General features: G+C 35.9%; 1 protein-coding gene across 1 annotated transcript in view; it reads right to left on the reverse strand.

Annotated features, from left to right (window-relative positions):
- Window positions 1–24,347, reverse strand: part of Ly75 (lymphocyte antigen 75) — a 131,017-nt gene that overhangs the window by 80,856 nt on the left and 25,814 nt on the right. The window contains exons 6-14 of the mRNA XM_048811964.1: window positions 22,609–22,821; window positions 21,566–21,723; window positions 20,075–20,185; window positions 18,832–18,920; window positions 18,528–18,697; window positions 12,557–12,756; window positions 11,006–11,148; window positions 3,610–3,691; window positions 194–262 (exon numbers count right to left, since the gene is read on the reverse strand). Coding sequence (XP_048667921.1) covers window positions 194–262; window positions 3,610–3,691; window positions 11,006–11,148; window positions 12,557–12,756; window positions 18,528–18,697; window positions 18,832–18,920; window positions 20,075–20,185; window positions 21,566–21,723; window positions 22,609–22,821 — 1,235 coding nt within the window. The remainder of the gene's footprint in view (window positions 1–193; window positions 263–3,609; window positions 3,692–11,005; window positions 11,149–12,556; window positions 12,757–18,527; window positions 18,698–18,831; window positions 18,921–20,074; window positions 20,186–21,565; window positions 21,724–22,608; window positions 22,822–24,347) is intronic.

The following is a 24,347-nucleotide window of genomic DNA, read 5'->3' on the forward strand; positions in this document are numbered from 1 at the left end:
CCTCATCCTGGCATTAATCTAATTTCCCAATGTTGTTGCAAAACAGCATTGAAAACAACTGCCTCCCCTTCTTTCCTGGGGATCAGGCCGAAGACCTCAAACATGCTAAACATGTGCTCTACCACTGAGTTACCATCTCAGTCCCGGATTTATTTATTTACTTTCAATGCAGATTTTCCAGCACTAGACTGACCTTGACAGCAGCACAGTCTCTGATGTCATAATCTTGCTGAAACTCATTTTCCATGATAATAGTAGTTACCTGAAAAGACAAGAGAGCCTTGAGAATTTAAGAATGATGCATAAATATTTGCAATTTAGATGTAATTTAAGCAGCTTTAATAACGGAGCATGTTCATATGCAACTGAAAAAAAAAACAGTTTAAAAATCAGGATGCTAAATCATGAGAAGACTTGTCATAAGTTTCTAAACAAAGGAAGGCACAGTTTCAAAAGTGGAGGTTAATGATGTAGTAATTTTACTGCTACAGTGAGAGTGCCAAGACAATGACAACAACTACTTCTTCCACCTCCTCCGTCTTCTCTTTCATGTTTTGCATATGTTAAAATGCTGGTTATTTGATCAACTAATCTCAAATATGCTCCAAATTGAAAATAAAAGTCAGGGAAAAAAAAAGTCAGGAGTCTAACATTTAGAAAGAATACAAAATGAATTAACAGAAAGGTAAGGTGTAGCAAATATTGAATATTTGAAAATTTTGCTGTTTGTGTTATTTAAAATATCTCTTCAGAATAATGTAAACATTTGAAATAATATTGGAAGATTTTTTAGGTTCCCCCCAATGAATTGTTTCTCTCAATAAAGATAATTTCTCTTTATATAACTCCTATTTTTAGATAATAAAAATAAAAGTTTCTCATTATTAAAAAAAAAAATTAAAGCCAGTATGATGTTGCACACTTATAATCTCAGTGACTTGGGAGACTGAGGCAGGGGGATTGCAAGTTTGAAGACAACCTCAGCAATTTAGCAAGGCCCTCAGTAACTTAGCAAGACCCTGTCTCAAAATCAAAAATAAAAAAGATCTGAGGGCTGGAGTTGTAGCTCAGTGGCAGAGTGCTTGCCTAGCATGTGTGAGGCACTAGGTTTCAACCTCAGCACCACATAAAAAAATAAAGGTATTGGGTCCATTTACAACTAAAAATGTGAAAAAAAAAAAGATTTGGGGATGTAGCTTGGTGGTTAAGGACCCCTGGGTTAAATCCCCGTTACCCTCTTGAAAAAGAAGTAAAAAAAAAAAAAAAAAAAAATTAAAAGCAAAATAAAGAAAAGCTTTGATGAAAAAAAATTACTTTTACTAACCAAAGATGGCCACCACATCTATGTATCTATATTTTTCTCTTTTTTGGACCATTCATAAACTACATATATTTTTAAGTAAAAGTAAATTAGAACCTTGTTTTTTTCCCCCCACTTCATATACTTCATATATGTGAATCTGTTTCCATTTCAGTAAGCATACAGCTTCACAATTTTAATGATAGTTTGGTATGTGGATATATTTATATTTTTTAATTGACAAGTAAAATTGTAATTTTTTTTATCTTATACAACATGATGTTTTAAAGTATAGGCATTGTAGAATGACTGAATCTAATTTACATATACTTTACCTCACATAGTTATCATTTTGGTGGTGAGAACACTATACATCCACTATCAGCATTATTTTTAATAACTATAATTGCCATGTTTCACAATAATAGATCTCCTGAAATTAATCCTGTTATCAGTATCTGAAATTTTATATCCTTTGACAAACATCTCCTTAATCCCCTAACCCCTGATAACCACCATTCTACTTTTCTGAGATCAAGTTTTTTTGATTCCACATATTGGTGAGATCATATGGCATTTGTCTTTCTAGCTGGCTTATTTCAATGAATATTTTCACCTCAGGTTCATCCATGTTGTTGCAAGTGGCAGGATTTCCTTCTTTTTATGACTGAATAGTATTCCATTATGTATATATACCACAATTCCTTTATCCATTCATCCACTGATGGACATTTAGGTTGATTCCATATCTTGACTATTATGAATAATGCTGCAATAAACATGGAAGTGTAACTATCTCTTCAAAATACTGATTTTGGGGGCTGGGGCTATAGCTCAGTGGCAGAGCACTTGCTTAGTACATGTGAGGCACTGGACTTGATCCTCAGCACCACATAAAAATAAATGAATAAAATAAAGGCATTGTGTCCATCTACAACTAAAAATATTAAAAAGATTACTGATTTCATTGGAATATATACCCATAGTGCAATTCCTAGATCATAAGGTAGTTCTTTTTTTTCTTCTTTTGAGTATTACTGGGGATGGAACCCCAGAGGGTTCTTCCTCTGAGCAATATCTCCAGTCCTATTTTTATTTTATTTTGAGAGAGGGTCTTGCTAAGTTGCCTAGGCTGGCTTCAAACTTGTGATCTTCCTGCCTCAGCTTCCCTAATTGCTGGTATTAGATGTGGGCACTACGTACCCCCCACTATCTTTTGTCTTTTTGATATCAGCTGTTCTAACAGGTGTGAGGTAATACGTGTTTGTGTTTTTAGTTTGTATTTCCCTGATGATTAGTAATGTTTAGCATTTTTTCATATATTTGTTGGCCATCTGAATGTCTTCTTTTGAGAAATGTCTTTTCAGATCATTTGCCCATTTTAAGTTGGTTTATTTGTTCTCTTGCTATTGAGTTGTTTGAGTTCCTTACATATTTTGGATATTAATGCTTATTAGATATATGGTTTACAGATAATTTTTCCCATTCTGTAGGCTGTCTCTTGGTTGACTGTTTTCTTTGGTGTGCAGAACCTTTTCAGTTTGGTGTGATCCCATTTGTCTATTTTTGCTCTTGTTGCCTGTGTTTTGGGGTCATATTCCATAAATCACTGCGCAGACCAGTATCATAGAACTTTCCCTCTTATGTTTTCTTCTAGAAGTTTTGTAGTTTTGGGTCTTACATTTAAGTCTTTTAACTCATTTTTAGTTGATTTTTGTAGATGGAGTGAGATAAGGATCTAATTTCATGCTTCTGTATGTGGGTTTTCAGTGTTACCTGCACTATTTATTGAACAGACTATCTTTTCTTCACTGTGTTCTTGATTGTCAGAAATCATTTGTGTGTAAATGCATGGATTTTTTTTCTGAGCTTTCTATTTTTCCACTGATCTATGTATCTCTTTATGGTAGTACCATTTTGTTTTGGTTGCCATAGCTATATACTACTTTTTATTTTATTTTTTGAACTCAGGAATTGAACTCAGGGATACTCAACCACTGAGCCACATCCCAAGCCCTTTTTGTATTTTATTTAGAAACGGGGTCTCACTGAGTTGCTTAGCACCTCACTTTTGCTGAGGCTGGCTCTGAACTCTCGATCCTTCTGCCTCAGCCTCCTGAGCTGCTGGGATTACAGCATGCAGCACCGTGCCCAGCTAAGTAATACATTTTTGAAGTCCAGGAGTGTGATACCTCCTACTTTTTGCTCAAGACTATGGTAATTCAGGTTCTTTAGAGATTCCTTATGACTTACCTGTTGTTGAAATAAACACTACTTCTATACTACCCCAACAGAAGGTTTTAACTTACTGGTGTACGATCACTCCACTGCCAGGATCCTTGTAGGTCTGGGCTCCTTTTATTCAAACCTATCCATAGCCAACGCTGGTCACTACATAAAGAGGAAGCATTAAAATTTTTTTCAGGATACTTGGTGAAAATATTTACCATTCACAATGCTTAAAGTGCTTCAGTCATATAACTTTATTTAGACTATCTTGTCACTGATTGGAAAACAATCTCAAGCCATATAAAGAAGTCCTTTGAGCTGAGCATGGTGGTGCACACACCTATAATTCCAGCTACATGGGAAACTGAGGATTGCAAGTTTGAGACCAGCCTGGGAAATTTAGCAAGATCTTGTCACAAAATTAAAACAAAAAAGAAGGACTGGGGATGTAGTTTAGTAACAGAGCACTTGTCTAGCTTGTGCAAGGCCCTGGGTTCAATTCACAGTGCTGACAAATAAAAGAAGCCTTCTGAAATGAAACTGAACCCTTAATATGGTGTAGCTACAGAAAAAGCAGCATACTTTTAAATAACTATTTTTTTTTTGCATGAAACACAAAAATAATTCTGCTTTAAACTTTCAAGACAAAAATGTTGTGATTATTTCAAAACTTTACTGCAGGGTTTTCACATTATTTTATTTTCAAATAGAGTCAAATACAACAATGGCATTTTTAAAAAGCATTGTCTAAACACACATCTCTTTAAAAAGAACAGAACCATTTTGCTAAATTTATACTGAACAAGGTTCAAAAAATATTTTAATTTCTATTGCCCATTAAGATGAAAGTAAACAAATTTGAGTATATTTGAAGTGCCAAAGAAATATACTAGAGAGATACAATTAAACGATCACTTAAGTGATGACACATAATATTCATAAGTAGTATACTTTGATGTATGTGCTGGGCGCAACGATGACACAGAGAAGTACAAGACCTAATAATGAAGTAGTTAGGGAGACAAGATTTATATAAGAAAAGAAAATGCGATAAGACCATTGATGAGAACTATCAAATAAGCTGTATAAATTTAAGTGCTACCAACGTTGAGAAGAAGGAGAGGTCATTGTGGACTGCAGAAGCAAAGGAAACACTTTCATGAGGTTAGGAGATAGTTTTCAAAGGATGGCTAACATTTCCTTCCAGCCAAAGTCTGAAGTGTACCATGTTCAGTATTCAGATTGGCCTAGAGGAAAACAGGCATTCCAAGGAAGAATATGTACACAATTATATGCACATTTAAGTGATCCCTTTCCTCAAATAAACTTAATGTCTAGCCAGGGAAACAGATCTGCATAAGTAGAAGTGATAAGACTAAAAAATTTTCTGTTTCCATCCCTATATGAAAATAGTTTCTAAAATTTAAGACATCATAGGCAGACCAGTTATATTCCATATAATTGTGTGTGTGTGTGTGTGTGTGTGTGTGTGTTAGGTATTGAGACTGAACACAATGCCTTCTACATGTTAGCCAGGTGCTGTACTACTGAGCTAATATCCCTGGCCCCATAGTACATATAATTTAATTTTCTGTTGGTACAAGGCATCAGTGGCACATGGATAAATACATATGTCTATAAGTGAGTATATGTGTATGCATACAGAATACATATATAAATATAGTATGAATATAGATACATATTAAAGAATGGGTAGGATCCAAATCTAAAAACCATCCCTATTCTTAAGTAGGATATGGAATATATGGAATGTACAACCACAAGACTACTGGGAAATATAATAGAAAATTTTGTAAAAATTTGTAGACCTATTGAATAAAAGGCTAGAACAAACTATTTTAATTGCTTTTCATTTTTTAATAAAATAATTGCTTTCCTTTATCTCTTTCCTTTGTTCAATATTCTTTCATAGCTTAATATCAATCAGTACTTTTTCATCATTTTAATCCCAAGTTTTTCAACTTGTTGCAATGGAATATGAAGATTGTCCTTTTTGGTTGTCAGTGTTATATTATTTTCTTTCATAGAGGACAATCACCAATTTGTAGACTTCAGATAAATCCAGGGGAGACAACTAAGTCAGTTTAAATTTATTATCTATAAAAGGAATTTGCAGTTTGTGTCTTCAGTTAATTAGAGTTCTCCTAACAGCTTCCAAATGTCTCATACTGTCTGAGTTTTGGATTTCTACACTATAGATCTGGATAAGCACCACATACAGCGTAATTAAAGCCAGATGGCTAAAATAAAGAGGAGATTAAGTTTCCTTCCTCATACTTACTTAGCAATACAACTTCATTTCTCCCAAATCTTTACACAATATATACTTGGGCCAGGGGAATTAGTGTAGAAATTTTGTTTTTCCCTAAAGTAAGCATTAGATAGTTTACCTTCTTTATGCAATCAACAGTATAGCTGGGCAGATGATCAAAGGTCAACTGCCGGGCATTCAAGAGGTTCCCCCAAGCAGCCTTTGCAGAGGCCTGTCCCCAGATTTCCAGGCTCCTGATGCCCTCACCTATTCTCCTTTCCGCCAATGGCTGCCCCTCCTCCCACTTAAAAGCTTTTTTGCTTTCAAGTTCATTTCCACATCTCAGCTGAATCTCAGAGGACAGTTTCCTAGAGAAAAAGAGTTTGCCCGATTGTCCAAAAAATATTTAATCTTCACTACTTTCTGAGACTGAACTTCATTTCAGCCCAGAAATTTAGTCTTCCGTTTCATTTCCAGGGATTCACTAGTGCGTCACAAATACAGAAAATAGTAGCTACTTGTGTTTGTGTGTGTGGTCCAAAGTGGAAAGCATTTTCTGAATTATAACTTGTTCCAAGTTTGATCTGCTTTAGCTGTAGCCAGATAAAGAAAGGTAAGAATAAACTGGAAATCACATCTATCATTGCAAACCTCCAATGTAGATTTCAGAAAACTAGAGGGAAAAACAGAAGTTAGGTACCTGATCATAATAGGAATCAGATCAAAATCAAACTTTCTCAATAAATTTCTTGTACTCCAGTCCAAGTATACAAACCAAGTATACAGTTTCAAGGCCTTTAGGTTAAGGAGACATTATATAAAAGGTTAATATGTGTGAGTGTGCTAAAATTCCTATTCTCAATCAAATTTCCTGTCGCATCTGGTTGCAAAGAAAAACAGTATCTCAGCCATAACCCCCAATAAATACTATTTGATGAGGGCTCTTAGTCTGCAAAGCCTTAGATTTATATCTAAATCCATTCATGCCACTTCACAGGAGGCAGTGTACACAGCAGCAATGGCATTGCAAATAAGCCTTTATTCTCTAATCCTATGACTATTTTTGCTCTACAATGGCTTTCCCTGTTGGGCTGCTATTAAGAGCTGCAAAGATCTCAGAGCCTTAATGACTTGGTGCACCATGAATCCTTTTCATTGAAATACAAATAGAGATGTGGAATTTAGATTGTGAGAAGTATAGCAGTAATCTGACTTAACTCTTTGGCATGCAATACACAATTTGGGTGGGCAATGGACTTCTTGCTGAGAAAGGTCAATTTCTGCAATAAAAGCTAATACATTCAAGGAGTAAGCTTTAGAGTCATTTTCTAATATGAATGGGTCTACTTCCTTCTTTTCCTTTAAGCCATGGCTACATTTTTGGTTCTAGAATGTTTTCTTTCTAAGTACAGCACAGGGAAACAATCTCTTTATTAATGGAATACTTATTAAGCAGAAACACAGTCTGTTGGGGGCTGGGGATGTGGCTCAAGCGGTAGCGCGCACTCACAAGGCATGCGTGCGGCCCGGGTTCGATCCTCAGCACCACATACAAACAAAGATGTCGTGTCTGTCGAAAACTAAAAAATAAATATTAAAATTCTCATTCTCTCTAAAAAAAAAAAAAGAAAGAAACACAGTCTGTTTAATATGGCATTATGTTGGCTGCTAGGATAAGACTACAAATAAAACATAATTCCTAAAGAGATTTGTTTTCTTTCCTCTGTGCTTTTCTGTTTTTAAATTCCACATACATTATTTTTGTGATTAGAAAAAAAAACATTAAACATAGTAATTCTGTGGACAATCATTTTATAAAAACTACATGTATAGGAATGGAAGAAAATTGAAAGCATTTACACTAAATGTTAACTATAACTGGGAACTAGGATTTGAGGTGATTCTTATTTTCTTCATTACCCTTTTAATAGTTTCCAAATTTTACATATGAACTTGTACTAATTTTTAAATGGGAAGTGCTTAAGTGTGATTAAAAAAATAAAGAGAAGTTCTTTAATTATCGTTCATATTAGTGTAACATGAACACATTCCTAGTGTAATCCAGTGGGTAATAGAGGCTCTTAGCAGTCATTTCTATCACATGTGTTATTCCAGTGTTTTCCATTAATTGATTCCCACAAATACCTACACCTTTACTGCTTAGTACTTACCCATGACTCCCTGTTCCAATTAGAGTTACTAATTCTAGAATCCAGAGTTTGTTTGCATATCAGTATTTTACTACAAATGCTTTATCTAGACAGTGTGATATTGTGCGGGTCAAGCTTGAGATCTTGGGGCCATTAGGCTGCTTTGCTCAAAATTCACACTTCAGAGAGAATCAGTAGAGTGTTAAAAAAGCCATGCCCCACAGGTGGCCACCACAGGGATGTGTGTGATCCAAAGCTACACCTGAGGCTGTAGCAATTAGCCCCTGCTGAAAGTCAGGAAAGGGTTTATGTCAGTGAAATTAGAAGTTGCTAATCAGCATGATTTCAGAAATGAGCTCTCCTTAGTGAAATTTAAATTATTCAAGATATGGGGATTAACTAAAATATTTAGAAAGACTCTCACTCTTCATAAAAGGGTTCAAGGATCTTGGGAGACCAGTAGCTGTACCTTTAGAAATGGCACTAAGAGCTTGATCCCTTGTCCAGTCACTGGGTCAAGTGATTGCGGGCCTGATGCCAACTATAATGGGAATGAGAATCTGCCATTGGTGCAGAGGTTCATTTAATAATACTTTGTCATTAATTGTGATATGGCTACTGGTTTGAACTACTCTTCTATTTTTAATTCAGACAGAACTTATATATTAATTGTATTCATTAACTATATCAAGTATACATATTAAGCCAGAAATGAATAAGAATTTTACCAGATGCATTTTTAGTGCCTATTAAGATGATCACATGGCTCTTGTGATTATTAACTCATTTGCTATTTGAGTTAATATGGAACAAGCACATATCATAAGGAGGTCAAGAAGTAACGAGTTAGGGACCCTGGCAAATTGAACAGTGACGTCACATCTCAATGGGCCACCAGCTATTCACACTGACTCATATGCAGTGTAATATGATTCATTGCCAGTTTTTTCAATTTTTAAAGAGACGGGTTTTTATTGAAATGTCTTAATTTTGTAACACTTTGTATACCCTTTCTTCCAGGAAAAGAACATCATTACTTTGGGCTGTTTTTAAGTCTCTTATAGCAACGTAGAATTGGATACTATTATTGAACAAATTTGTATACTCAGACTTAATCAAAACCGACAATGGGTCTTTTGCCAACTTGTTTTATGTTGGATTTCATCCTTGATTATTTTATTTATTTATATTTATCTATATGGGCTCCACCACAACCTATTTATACATTCAATAGATGGACATATGCTTAAATTGTACTAAACATTATCTTCAAGCTTTAAAAATTTACATAATCAATGTTTCTAAATATGATTTCCAGGTAAAATGAGAAATTTACTATGCTTTCATTTTTTTCACAACTGTTTTAACTTTCTACATTCTAATTTTTATTTATATAAACAGTTAAAAACCTGGTGTTATTAAATTATTCTTATATTTCTCTTTCAAGACAGAGGATAATTTCGTTCTGTCTTTATAATTATATTTATTACAACTACTTAGATTTTGGGCTAGGTTTTAATGTTATATTATTCCTTCTGATTCTTTTATAATGAAATCCCTACTCAAGTGTTTTTGATTTTTGTATTCACCTCTTAACTGGAATTTGTCTTTGAAATTTTTTTTCCAAGAAGGTAATATGGGTGGTTAATATCAATTAATTTCTTTTTTTTTTTTTTCAATATTTTTCAGTTTTCGGCGGACATAACATCCCTGTTTGTATGTGGTACTGAGTATGGAACCCAGGCCGCACGCATGCCAGGTGAGCGCGCTACCGCTTGAGCCACATCCCCAGCCCCTCAATTAATTTCTTCACAAGTGAAATTAATTGGAAACTAAAATTAATATATTATAGGCTTTTTCTGCCTCAAAACTCTTTAGATATCAGTCTTTAAATATCTTCTACATTCCAAAGAAGGCTAGTTAAACTTTTTCTTTGTTTTGGCAAACTATTTTAATTTTTTGCTGTTTTCCTTGAGATTTTTGTTAGATTCAAAATAATTGGGAAAATATAATTTACTCTGGTATACCCTGAATTTTTTTTTTTTTTTTTTTTTTTAGACAGCTTTAGGTCTTTCTTCAGTTCAGAAAGTGAAAAGAGAAAAACATTTTGTGGAGTTGATGACCCTAATAACTATGATGTGTGCAAAGCTTAGAAATTTTTTTTCCAAGACAGCATCACCTGGCTCATATTTTTCCATATTGTCCTTAAAGACATCAGGAAAATTGACAAGGAAGGCTCCTTCTACCTCAACATTAAAATCACAATGGCTATAACTTCTATGATCACTTCCAATTTTCCCTTTCTTACTGCCCTTCCTCTATGCAGGCTTCCACCAGAGCAGCTGTACTAGCTTTCTAACTAGTTGGTCTGCATCGACCTACAGAGCTGCTCCCCTCTCTGAATGTATGTGTACGTATGTATGCATTTATATGTATATGTGTATCTGTATGCTTGTGTATATAGGAATATAAGTGGTTTATACCACTTAATTAATTTCTTCACAAATGAAGTTAATTGGGGACTAATTAACTTACTTGTTTTTTACTTATTGACTTAAACTCATTCTCTGATAAGCAAAGAAATCTCAATTTCGTATCCAAATCTTATTTTTTAGCCAAGTTGTATGATTCATTTCTCCTTGCCCACATCTGTACATTCTGTTCTCAGCACCTTGACTTGTGTTTTCACTGGCTTTTTCTATTTTACTTTTTAAAATATTACCTACCCTCCAATAATCAGCCTTCCTCATGACATTTCCCTTGATCATACCTGCCAGGAAAACTTCCTCCCTTCTCTGAATTGCCAAGGCCCCTCTTTATCTATGCTGTAGATTTTTTTTACATACTTTTCTTAACACTGTTGTTGAACTTTACTAGAACAAAGGACAGGGACTGTGTCTCACTCATCTCTGAATCTCTCGTGGTATCTTGCATATAAGAGTGCTTGATATTGCATGACTGCTAAGCACTGGTTTTTTAAGATAATATAACATGTTAATCTGAATATTTACAAGACATCACATATAGCACAGAAGCTCATTCTAGAAATATTACCTGAACTGCTCCCTTAACCAGTGAAGGTATTCCTTGATTTCAGTCATATGACTGAAGCTAGGCAGGTGTGCTCCAAGTGCTTGGCAGAATCTTTCAGCTTCTTCCCAGTTCCTCTTTCTCACAATTCTTTCTGCATGGAATGCCTTGACAAAGTATAATGTTAATTTGTTTTCTGGCATAATCATGAAGTATTCATAGTTTTAAAGTCAATTATAGTCAAAATATTATGGGACCTGAAACTGATCCTCATAATGAAGGCACAGGAAAATCTGTGTACAATGAGTCAAGGACCCTTCATGCTCTAAGTGTCAACTAAAGGCCTATAAAGATGATCACTATTGTCAGATGTATGAACTACCTCAGTCAGGCTGGTAAACTGCTCCAACAAGATACCATGTTCTAATGCATTCCCAGGACTTTGAAAGAGAAAATGAACCAGTAGTCAAGGCTGTAAAGGGTACATAAGGAAGCTCTGGGAGAAGAATTCTGCAAAGAAGTATGCTAACAATATAATTTCGAATGCAAGCCACTAATACCTACATAAGAAGAGGACTATTTTCAGATCAGGAAGTAGCAAATAAAAGTCTGTACTGATGTGTGAACTTTGACAGAAGGCAACAAAACAAAACCTGCCATTGTGGACTGTTTCCTTGTTGTGTAATGATTAATTTTAGGTCAAAGAAATCATGATTTCAAAAAAGAAGAGAAAATGCACTGGTAGGCCAATTATTGGTCCCAATTCTTCTGTTCCCTATGATATGATGACACATTCTTGTCATGGCCTCTTTGGGGTGGAGTAGACTTCTCTGTACTTTGATGTGGGGATTGGCGATGTACCTTTCTGTGATTAATGGGATACTAGTGTAGCTAAAGTGAGCAGAGGCCTGAGATGTGCTTATGTGGTTAGGCTTGCCTTCTGGGGCTCCAGTGATTTGCCACAAGAAACAATCTCCTGAGAGAGGCTGCCCATTCGGCTTGAGCCCTAGAGTGAAGAAAGAGCAATAGGCCCCAAGTCATCATAGGGAGTCCCACATAGCTGACCTGCAGCTGGAAATAGAGTTGACCATTCAAACTAGATCAGTCAAACCCTAGCTGACCCCAAGATTTATGAGCCTGAGACTAAACACTGTCATTGCTACTAAGATTTGGGGTAGTATCTAATGGTTGGTTTGTGGGACTGACTGACTGAATGACCCATTTTTTTCCCATAATGAGAAGGGATGAACCTCTTTATTTGACAAGAAGTAGAGGGATACGAGAATCACAAGCATTGCATCAGCATGGTGGCAGCCCACCAACTCTCAGGAGGAGAGAAGCCAGGCAGATGGCCAGTTCTGGCTCTGGCCCTACTCTTTGGGGGAGGACATGTGCAGAGTGTGGGATTGAAACACCTGACACCAAAGTTTCCAGATGTCCTGCCAAGGACTCTATGCTCCCAAACACTTTTTTAGGTTATATGTCTATGGCAAGGAACATAATTTGTACAAAGACATGAACTAGGATAGTGCAGAGACGACATCACTGAAGGACTGGGTGAGAATGCCGCTTTACCTTGTAACAAGAAACACCGGAGGGGAAACCATGCCAGCCTTCAGGACAAGGGCCATCAGGCTTGGGGGCTGCTTTTTCAGGCTCCAGGGGTCCACTTATTTTCTTGCAAATTGAAAGTGCTCTGAAGCTTCTGCAGTCCTTCACCACCCACTTGCCAAGAAACTTTCCAGTTGACATAGCCACGCACCCACCTGGAGACGCTAGGGTTGAATGGGAAAGTTTAATTAAAACTTTAAAGTCCAAACATTTTCTATCATGTATTTCTTCTCTTTATTTGAGCCAAAGTAGGGAGAAAAAATAAGAAAAAACAATGGAAGAAAAAGAGGAAAGAAAGATATTGTTCAGAATAATGATTATGATGGATGATGATGGTGGTGGTAGGTATTATAGAGAAGTATTGACTCCCAATCAGATACCACTCTAGGGATTAAGCTCATTAATTCTTTTTTTTTTTTTTTGTTACTGGGGATTGAAAACTCAGGGGCACTTGGCCACTGACCCACATCTTGAGGCCTATTTTGTATTTTATTTAGAGACAGGGTCTCACTGAGTTGCTTAGCACCTCACCATTGCTGAAGATGGCTTTGAACTTGCGATCCTCCTGCCTTGGCCTTCCAAGCTGCTGGTATTACAGGCCTGCACTACTGCACCCAGCCTAATTAACTCTGACAACAAACCAGAGGGTGGATTCTAGCCACAACTGAGGTAAGTGAGGATGAAGTGACCTGTCCAAGGTCACTCTATTAGTAAGCAGCTGACCCAAAGCAATCTGCTTCCAAGGTGGTATCCCAAACCACTACGCTGCAGGGAAATGGTTCCAATTCTCTTAAAAAACTTTGAGCAGTTTCTAAGCAATTCAGTTCACTTCAAAATAAAACCTTGTCAGATTCAGATCCAAAGGAAGGGTGAGGACAATAAAGACAGAAGGAGGTATGTGAAAACATATTTGTTTAGTATTTATCTTATGACAGTCATAATTTTATTTGTTCATAACAACATTAAAAGATAGTTTATTTGGAATGGAACCACCATTTGACCTAGTCATTTGACCCACTCCCAAAGGATTTAAAATCAGCATACTAAAGTGGTGCAGCCACATCAATGTTTACAGCAGCTCGATTCACAATTGCTAAACTATGGAACCAACCTAGGTGCCCTTCAAAAGATGAATGGATAAAGAAACCATGGCATATATACACAATGGAATATTAGTTGGCCATAAATAAAAATGAAATTATGGTATTATGGTATTAATGCCATAATATTGGTATTAATTGTTATTATTTGTAAATGGATGGAACTGGAGAACATTATGCTAAGCAAAAAAAGCCAATTCCAAAGAACCAAAGGTTGAATGTTTTCTCTGATAAGCACAGCTTATTCATAGTAAGGAGACAGTCATGGGTGGACTAGACAGAGGGAAGTGTGGGGGGGCATAGGGATACGAATGATAGTGGAATGAATTGGACATTATTACCCTATGTGCAATTATGATTACATGACCTGTGTAACTCTACATCATGTACAATCAGATGAATGAGCAGTTAATACTCCATTTATGTATGACTTATCAAAATACATTCTACTGTCATGTGTAACTAATTAGAACAAATTTAAAAAAATTTTTTTAAAAAGGTAGTTTGAATTACCAGATTTTGTGTGTGTGTGTGTGTGTGTGTGTGTGTGTGTGGTACTAAGGCTTGAACCCAGGGCCTTGCACATGCTAGACACTTGCCCTACCACTGAGCCACATTCCCAGCCCTCAGATCTACTTTTCGAAAGAAGACTAAATTACTTAACCCTAGTCATAGTAAATGAGAGGAAAAGTTGACATTTGAACACAGATTTGTCTGGCAAAAAGTTATGCTATACTTCCTTTCCATTATAGCATGATATTGGTAGTTATGACCATGTGTCACCAATTTTGAGGGCAGTCCCAATTTCAAGTATTATTTTAATTATAAGCTTACATGATCCAATTTCAATGTTATGAAAAATAGTTTAATTATAATTCTGCCTGAAATGAACAGAATACAAGAAGAGTCACATACACTGAAAGGAACAAGAATGACTTCTATCCCACCAAACAGAGAAGCTATATGGTCTCATATTTACCTATAGGCAACAAGAGGAACAAGGAACTCAGAAAAATAACACCACACCACCCAGGATGGGTGTGCTGCTTCTTCCCTGTTCTGCCCACCTATCTACCTAATGGAAGTTTTTCTGACCACACAGCGAAGGACACCATGGTGGTGGCTACTTCTTGAGCCCTCTCAAACCACTGAAGCTTATCAAGGATGGATGTGACATTTATTCTAAAATGGCCGAGTCTATATTAAAGAAATCTATGTTTTACCTGCTAGAATATTTCTGATTTAAGTGAGATTTAACCAAGTTTGATGTCTGTATCCTCTGACTTTTGTAAGTAAATAAATGATTTTGTTAATATTAACCATACTCACATTGATGGTCATGACCATGTGTCACAAATTTTGTGGGAGTTCTCCATGCTCCAGTTTCCTAATTATGAAAAATGGTCTCATTGGGATTTTAATAGGAATTGCATTAAATCTGTATAATGCTTTTGGTAGTATGGCCATTTTGACTATAAATTCTGCCTATCCGGGAGCATGGGAGACCTTTCAATTTTCTGAGGTTTTCTTCAATTTCTTTCTTTACTGTTCTGTAGTTTTCATTGTATGAGTCTTTCACCTCTTTTGTTAGATTGATTTCCAGGTATTTTATATTTTTTGAGGCTATTGTAAATGGAGTAGTTTTCCTAATTTCTCTTTCAGTGGATTCATCACTGATGTATAGGAATGAGTTTGATTTATGGGTGTTGATTTTATGTCCTGCTACTTTGCTGAATTCATTTATTAGATCTAGAAGTTTTCTGGTGGAATTTTTTTGGATCTTCTAGATATAAAATCATGTCATCAGCAAACAGTGATAGTTTGAGTTCTTCTTTACCTATTTATATACCTTTAATTTCTTTCATCTGTCTAATTGCTCTGGCCAGTGTTTCAAGAACTATGTTAAACAGAAGTGGTGAAAGAGAACATCCCTGTCTTGTTCTAGTTTTTAGAAGAAATGCTTTCAATTTTTCTCCATTTAGAATGCTGTTGGCCTGGGGCTTAGCATAGACAGCTTTTATAATGTTAAGATATGTTCCTGTTAACTCTAGTTTTTCTAGTGTTTTAAACATGAAGGGGTGCTGCATTTTGTCAAATGCTTTTTCTGAATCTATTGAGATGATCATATGGTTCTTCTCTTTAAGTCTATTCAGGTGATGAATTACATTTATTGATTTATTTATGTTGAACAAACCTTGCATCCTGGGATGAACCCCACTTGATCGTGGTACACTATCTTTTTGATATGTTTTTGTGTGCGATTTGCCAGAATTTTATTGAGGAATTTTTGCATCTATGTTCATTAGAGATATTGGTCTGAAGTTTTCTTTCTTTGATGTGTCTTTTCCTGGTTTTGGAATCAGGGTGATATTGGCCTTATAGAATGAGTTTGGAAGTGCTACCTCTTTTTCTATTTCCTGAAATAAATTGAAGAGTATTGGAATTAGTTCTTCTTTAAAGGTCTTATAGAACTCGGCTGTGTACCCATCTGGTCCTGGGCTTCTCTAGGTTGGTAGAGGGCATCTCTAATTTCATCACTTGAAATTCAACTGTTTAAATTGTCTATATCATCCTGATTCGATCTGGGCAAATCATATGGCTCTAGAAATTTGCCAATGCCTTAAATATTTTCAAATTTTTTTTTTTTTTGGAGTAAGAATTGAAAGACCTCTAGAACAAAAAGTACAGAACACTAAAGAAAGAAATTAAAGAAGACCTTAGAAGATGAAAAGATCTTCCTTGGTCTTGGATAGGCAGAATTAATATTATCAAAATGACCATACTACCAAAAGCACTATACAGATTTAATACAATTCTAATCAAAATCTCAATGATATTCCTAATAGAAATAGAAAGAGCAGTCATAAAATTCATCTGGAAAAATAAGAGACCCAGAATAACTAAAGCAATCCTTAGCAGAAAGAGTGAAGCAGGTGGCATCACTATACCAGACCTTAAACTATATTACAAAGCAATAGTAACAAATATTGCATGGTATTGGCACCAAAACAGACTGGTAGATAAATGGTACAGAATAGAGGACACAGAGACTAATCCACATCATTACAGTTATCTTATATTAGACAAAGGTGCCAAAAACATACATTGTAGAAAAGATAGCCTCTTCAACAAATGGTGCTGGGAAAACTGGAAATATATATGCAACAAAATGAAATTAAACCCTTCTCTCTCACCATGTACAAAACTCAACTCAAAGTGGATCAAGGACCTAGGAATTAAACCAGAGATCTGGCATTTAACAGAAGAAAAAGTAGGCCCCAATCTCCATCATATCAGATTAGGCCCCTACTTCCTTAATAAGACTCCTATAGTGCAAGAATTAAAATAAAAAATTAATAAATGGGATGGATTCAAACTAAAAAGCTTCTTCTCAGAAAAAAAAAAAACCAGTGAGGTGAATAGAGAGCCTATATCTTGGGAGCAAATTTTTACCACTTGCACACAGATAGAGCACTAATCTCTAGGGTATATGAAGAACTCAAAAAGCTAAACACCAAAAAAATAAATAACCCAATCAATAAGTGGGTTATTGAACAGACACTTCTCAGAATGTGATATACAATAAATCAACAAATATATGAAAAAATGTTCAACATCTCTAGCTATTAGAGAAATGCAAATGAAAACTTCTCTGAGATTTCATTTCACTCCAGTCAGAATGGCAGCTTTTAAGAATACAAACAATAATAAGTGTTGGTGAGGATGTGGAGAAAAAGGCACATTCATATATTGCTGATGGGACTACAAAATGGTGCAGCCAATATGGAAAGCAGTATGGAGATTCCTTGAAAAACTTAGAACCACCATTTGACCCAGCTATCCCACTCCTTGATCTACTCAAAAACAGTATACTACAGGGACATAGCTACGTCAGTGTTTATTGCAGCACAATTCACAATAGCTAAACTGTGGAACCAACCTAGATGCCCATCAGTAGATGAATGGATTAAAAAAATGTGATGTATCTATATTATATACACACACACACACATACATACATATATACATACACAATGGAATAGTACTCAGCAATAAAAGAGAATAAAATCATGGAATTTGCAGGTAAATGGATGGAGTTGGAGAATATAATGCTAAGAGAAGTTAACCAATCCCCAAAAAACAAAAGCCGAATATTTTCTCTGATATAAGGAGGCTAATTCATAGTCGGGTTGGGAGGGGAAGTATGGGAAGATTAGACAAACTCTAGAAAAGGCAAAGGGGAGGGAGGGAAAGGGAGGGGGCAAGGGGTGTAAAAAAGATGGTGGAATGTGATGGTCATCATTACCTTAAGTACATGTATGAAGACATGAATAACCGGTTTGAATATATGTTGTATACAACCAGAGATAAGAAAAATTATGATCTATATGTGTAGTATGAATTGTTATTTGTTCTGCTGTTATATACAACAAATTAGAATTAAAAAAATAAATTAAAACTATGTACAAAATAGTCTCTTCTTTATTCTTACTCTCTAAGAATAACAGAAATAAACATTCAGTTTTGGAGAGTGAAGTTAAGCAAAGAGATGAAAATGTGAAGTGCTTCACAATGATGCTTCTAGATTCTGTTTGAATCTTACATAGAAAAGATAAAACAAAAACAAAACCCTCGCACTGGTGGTTCTATCTCTGAGTTGTTAGATGATGGTTTTGGAGACCTGAGTTTTCTTACTTCTTTCATTGGATCATTTCATAGTCGCCGGTTCTGAGATCATCAATCCCCTCACGTTCCAAACACAAATGAAGAACACTTGGGAGGGATGCTATTTCACTACTCACTAATTCTGCTCCTTTTCAGGCTCAGACACTTACCTGGTTCAAGAAAATTCCAGTTGGAAAATGTCACAGCTTGCTTTATTCCACCAGCAGTTGCCCAACTGTATTCTCCACGGGAGTCTACATCTCTCAGGCCAGTCCAGAAGTATTTTCTGAGATACTTGTCATACTTTTTCATCATATCATTTAGGTATTCTTGCTCAAATCTATAAAAGAAGAACCACTTTGGCAAATGTTTCACAATCACTGAATTAAAGATGCCCCATTTTCTCAGGCAGATTGTTTAGTATAAGAACTCAGAGTTAAAAGTTTACTAGTACTGGTTTACTGATGGTCACACCTGTTAGTGATGGTCAAATTGCAGTTTGTTCCAAAAGGGACCTCATCCTTGTAAATCTTGTAACAGGTTTCTCCATGTCTCTTCCAGCCCTAAATCAGAGTAGAAATAGCATCACATTGTTTCCTGCACTTGATGGTGTCCCCCTCTGACAATCAAGTTCTGCTACATTGATAACATTTACAAGTTGTGCAAACTGAGGACATGGCCAGTGAAGTCATACATGATGAAGGTGGCTTGCAACTTCATAAATGACCTCTGTAAGACTGTGCCAAACAGAAGGTGTGGCATAATCCTCTTTACCCCTAGGGCCTGGCCTACCATAAAACAATTGTTGGATTTTTAAAAATAAGTCTCAGTGGCAGAACAGCAAGGGCTATACTCAGCATAAAGTGGACACTGTTACTGAAGGGAAAGCAAGGAACGAGAGACGGGTAAACAAGAAATGAAAGACGGAGACCAGTTCATTTGTTAGAGCTGACCAATAAAGGCCATCTCTCTGTAGGAGAGAGGGCAAAACAGAAAAAAAAATTATTGGTTGGATTACTATTATTTTTGAATTTAAGGGCACCACATCCCCAGTTTTACTTTGTATTTTATTTAGAGACAGGGTCTCACTGAGTTACTTATCACCTCACTTTTGCTGAGGCTGGCTTTGAACTCGAAATCTTCCTGCTTCAGCCTCCAGGGATTAGAGGTGTGTGCCAACCACCCAGCAGTTGAATCATTTTTCAACAGGAATAATATCAGTAGAGGAAGTAAGGATATCAGTATTTTTTTTTTAAAAAAATTGTAGTTATAGATAGACAGAATGCCTTTATTTTATTTGTTTATTTTTATGTGGTACTAAGGCTTGAACCCAGTGCCTCACACATGCTAGGCAGCTGCTCTGCCACTCAGCCCCAGCCCAGGATATTAATATAAAGGATAGTAATCATTCACTTTTTGTGTGTGTGTGGCATTGGGGATTGAACCCAGTGCCTTGGGCATTCGAGGCAAGCACTCTACCAACTGAGCTATATCCCTAATTGTTCACATTTTTATAGAAATCCACAAAAGCATGTCTTGTTTCGTTGTGTGAGAACACCAGTATGTTATGACTCCTGTCTTCTGGCTTGCTGTAATGTAAATGAACAGAAGCTACTGTCTCTTCTATTTTGCAAATCCAAATTGTTAAGGTCTCAACTACCATCTCTAACCAAGAAGTTGTAATTCTGCTTAAGCAAAATTAAGGGATTTTACATACCTCATCTGGAGGGCACATCTTATCAGATCTTGAGTCATTCATTTTTTGTCCTTTTTTCTTACATATATATTTAAGTTTCTCTTCACATGATTGGACTTTCCAGTAACCTAGCTTTTAAAATCAAAGAGAGAGATAAATATATTTGCTCATGAAAGAAATTATTTGCCACACATTTAGAACTGAGTCCACAGAGAGAAGGTTTGGCTCTCAGCCTTTTATCTCTCAGCATTGTCTCCTGGTCACAGTGTGGATGAGTTTCATTTTCCTAAAGGCCTAACAACAAAACCACCAAAGGACACTTGGCCTAGAAGTAAAAGTGAGAAGAACTTCTCCACAAACAGTTCCAGCACTCTATTCTTCCTTCCTATGACATGGCTAAAGTCTGTGCAAGGTTCAATTTGCGTGGCACATCGGCTAAGTCCCAGACTCAGTTTCCTCAGATACATAATGATGGTGGTCCAAGAGCTAGTCTTCAAGAATTCTAGAATCAAAAGTTTCTTTCAAGTCTACTTCAGTCTACACTTCAACATTGTCTCTTTCAAGTATGCCACCTAAAATTAATTTTGCCTAATTGAGCAAGTTACTTTGCTTTCTTGAAGTTAGACTTTAACAGATGAGTTGTGCTGAGGACTGGTTTTGAACACCAGAATGCTGTCTAGGTATGCCTTCTGTTCACTTTTGCTAATGCCACCTCACTTCCATTTTTGATACTCTTGTAAAGACATCTTGGATATTCTTTAAAATAGAGTATACCAGATGTGACATCTTTCCAAATATATCTTTACTACTAAAACACTTCTGAACAAAGCATTTATTGCTTCCACTTAAGTCTCTTTAGATGGCTGGGTGACACGTCATAATCAATTACAGTTTTCTGCAGGAAAGTGATATAAACAAAAATGCAGAGGTACGTATATCCTTTCTGAAGTCACAGTCTGTTTTAGGTGCTTAACTAAAGTATGTTCAATAAATATTTAGGGAATCCACAGGAGTAAGGTGTTTTTATGAATGAGTTTAGTCCTTTTAAAATAAAAATATATTAAAAAAATTTTTTTTGAATTTTTACTTAAAATTAAAATATTAAAAAAGTGTTTTTAATGTCATCCTCAAACTAGAATTGATATGAAATTTGATCTGAACACAAAAAGATGGGGCTTTTCAGGTTAAATTGTGGCTACCTGCCAAATATGACACTGATGGCAGAAAGGCTGATGGAGACCCTGATCTGGGAGACAGCGGGTTATGAGAGCCACTCTGGCACAGAATCTGAGTTACACAGAGTCTCTAGATCTGCTTCAGTCAGAACAGACACTGTCAGAAAGTGGACTGACTGCTTATTTAGTAACTGCTTTTATTTCCCAAGAAAGATAGTCTATAAACTTCTCACCTTTTATTTTCTTAGCTTAAACATAAATACCATAATCAAAGGAATCGTAATATTATTATTACATATAACAGTAAGACAATAAAGACACCACAGAGGTCTCCTACCTTTCCTAAACAGGAAACACAGTTGGGAGTCTTATTGTAGGGTATGTTTGGCTCATTCTCATTCCAGTATGTTAGAGTTACTTCAGTACCATCTGACCACTGAAACAAAGTTGGTCTATTGATGTTCCTAAGTCCCGTCCATATTTCTTCTTTGGCATCTAAAAAAAAATGCTTTGTTTGGCTTTACTAGACTACATTCTTGAATATGTATATTGTTACTGATTTTTATATTCTGATATAAGTTTTAAGAGCCTTTATGGTACTGTTAAATAGCCTATTAAAATTTCAATGAGGCAGGGCTGGGATTGTGGATCACTGGTAGAACGGTCGCCTAGTACGTGCCCTGGGTTCGATCCTCAGCACCACATAAAAATAAGTAAATAAAATAAAGATATTGTGTCCAACTATAACTAAAAAATTAGATATTTTTTAAAAATTTCAATGAGGCAGGTAGATGAACACAATATCTTTTATTTATTTTTATGTGTTGCTGAGGATTGAACCCAGTACCTCACAGTGTGAGGCAAGTGCTCTACCACTGAGCTACAACTCAGCCCTACTAGCTACTATTATTAGAGAATCCTAGGCAGAGGTATGGTAATAGCAGTCTGTTATAGCTGTGTCTACCAGAAAATTAGCTTTCAAAAAATTACAAAAGTAAAATAATCATCACTTAGGTTTTTGGAGGAAATGAAATAGAATTTAGCTTATGAGAAGAGACAGATTATTCAATCAACCTTTTACTGCCAAATTAGTAGCCACTAGGGCATATGTGACTATATAAACCAAAATGTAATAAAATTAAATAAAAAGAATAATTCAGTTCCTCAGTTTCTCTAGCTACATTTCAAGTGCTCAAAAGCCATGTTGGCTGGTGGCTAGTGTGTTGGACAGCGCAGACTACAACATAGTTCCATCCAACAGAAAAGCCTGTGGACAGGGTCGTTGTAAGATTTCATTCCCACCAAGAGTCTGAAAGCAGGGATATTTTATAATGTTTAAGCCTCTAAAATGGGGTATTAAAAAAAAAAAAAAAAACTTACCCCTATTATGGAATTTTGTGACAACCACCTCCACATCTGCTAAAGAATGAATGCTGATTAGGTCACTACTGAAGGCATTGCATTTCTTATGTGCCTCATCCCAGGAACCAGTTTCATTTACCAGCAGATAGCAAAATCCATTATTTGGCAGCCAGCCTTCTTCACAGCGGGTATGTGAATATGTCCAAACATCTGGGAGAAAAGCAGCAATTTATATTCCAGGAAAGCTATATCTATTTTGAATCAACAACATTACAAAATTTTCTGTTTTGAATCATGAGGCTTCTGGAAAATTGGGCAATGTGATGACAGATCCTTGAGTAATATGAATTTATGTTGTACCTAATATATACCTGGTGTCATAAGAATTCCTGCAGGGATTCAGATAATGAATCATTATTATCATTACATGATGTGACTGTAATGTGACAGAAATATGCTGTGTGGCTGGGGATAGATTATTTAAGGGTATAGACACAATCAAGGGAGATATTGCCCTTAGTCCTAAAAGAAGAAAGATGTAGGTTAAGCCAGTTGCTTGAATCTTTTTCTGGTTTTGGGATTTGTTAGGTTCCCTTCCAGTCTCTGCTGTTGTAAAGATTAACATGAGCTCAAGCCTTCTTTTCTTGTATGGCCAGCTTAGTAAGGGAATATGCATTAAAGCTCACTTTTAACCAAAGGACAGGCAGAGATTTCAGGAACAGAATGAGACATGGGCTCACTTCACACCCAAGAGACAGTAGCAATGGAAGGAAAGAGCAAATGACATCTCTGGACCTCTTCTTTCCTCCCTCTGCTAGACCTATGGTCCTTATAGAATGCGATTCTTTGTTTTGCCCGTGCTAAAACTCACAAGTAAAGGTCTAGTCTTTCTGGAGAAAAAGAGTCAGGTATAAAGCCATACAAAATACTTCTATCCTTGTTAACAAAACTAGAAAGTAGCTGGTTACTCAGACTTCACCTTCCACTTGGAAGGTTTACTGCAAGAAAACACAGCATCTTAAGAGGTTTGTTTTTTACTAAAGGATAAAAATTCAGGTTCAACTAGCCTCTCATAATTACAAGATAACTCAATTAACTTTAAGGTTCTGAATAGCGTTCATTTATTACTACTGTGTTTTACAGTTACTATAAAAGAACAGATGGAAAAATCACACATAATTGAACTTAAAACAATCATTTTCATATTCTAGTCTTTGTCTCTATGAATACATATTTTTACAAGATTAAAATGATAAGTAGGCATATCATTTTGTTCTGCTTTTTCTATTTCCTGCTGGCACAGTTATAATAAATGCATATTATTCAATCATGTGAAAACATCATGATTTACTTAATAATTGCTACTTTGAGATATTTACTTAATCTAACATCAGTTGCTCTAGCTTATTTTCATTTGTGCTGGCTTCTCTATTATGCTTTTTGTTGTATGGATTATATTTGGCTTATATTAACTTGGAAGATAAATATTCATTCCCCTTATTATCTTAAAACATTTTCCTATATTCTTTATTTCTTTTTTGGTACTAGGGATTGAACTCAGGGGCACTCTACCACTGAGACATATTCCCAGCCCTATTTTGTCTTTTATTTAGAGAACAGGGTCTCACTGAGTTGCTCAGCACCTTGCCGTTGCTGAGTCTGGCTTTAAACTCAAGATTCTCCTGTCTCAGTCTCCTGAGCCTCTGGGACTACAGGTAGGCTTGCCACCACACCCAGCTGGGATATTCTTGATAGGA

This window comes from Marmota marmota, unplaced genomic scaffold (genome assembly GCF_001458135.2).
Source record: "Marmota marmota marmota unplaced genomic scaffold, marMar, whole genome shotgun sequence".
Taxonomy (NCBI): domain Eukaryota; kingdom Metazoa; phylum Chordata; class Mammalia; order Rodentia; family Sciuridae; genus Marmota; species Marmota marmota.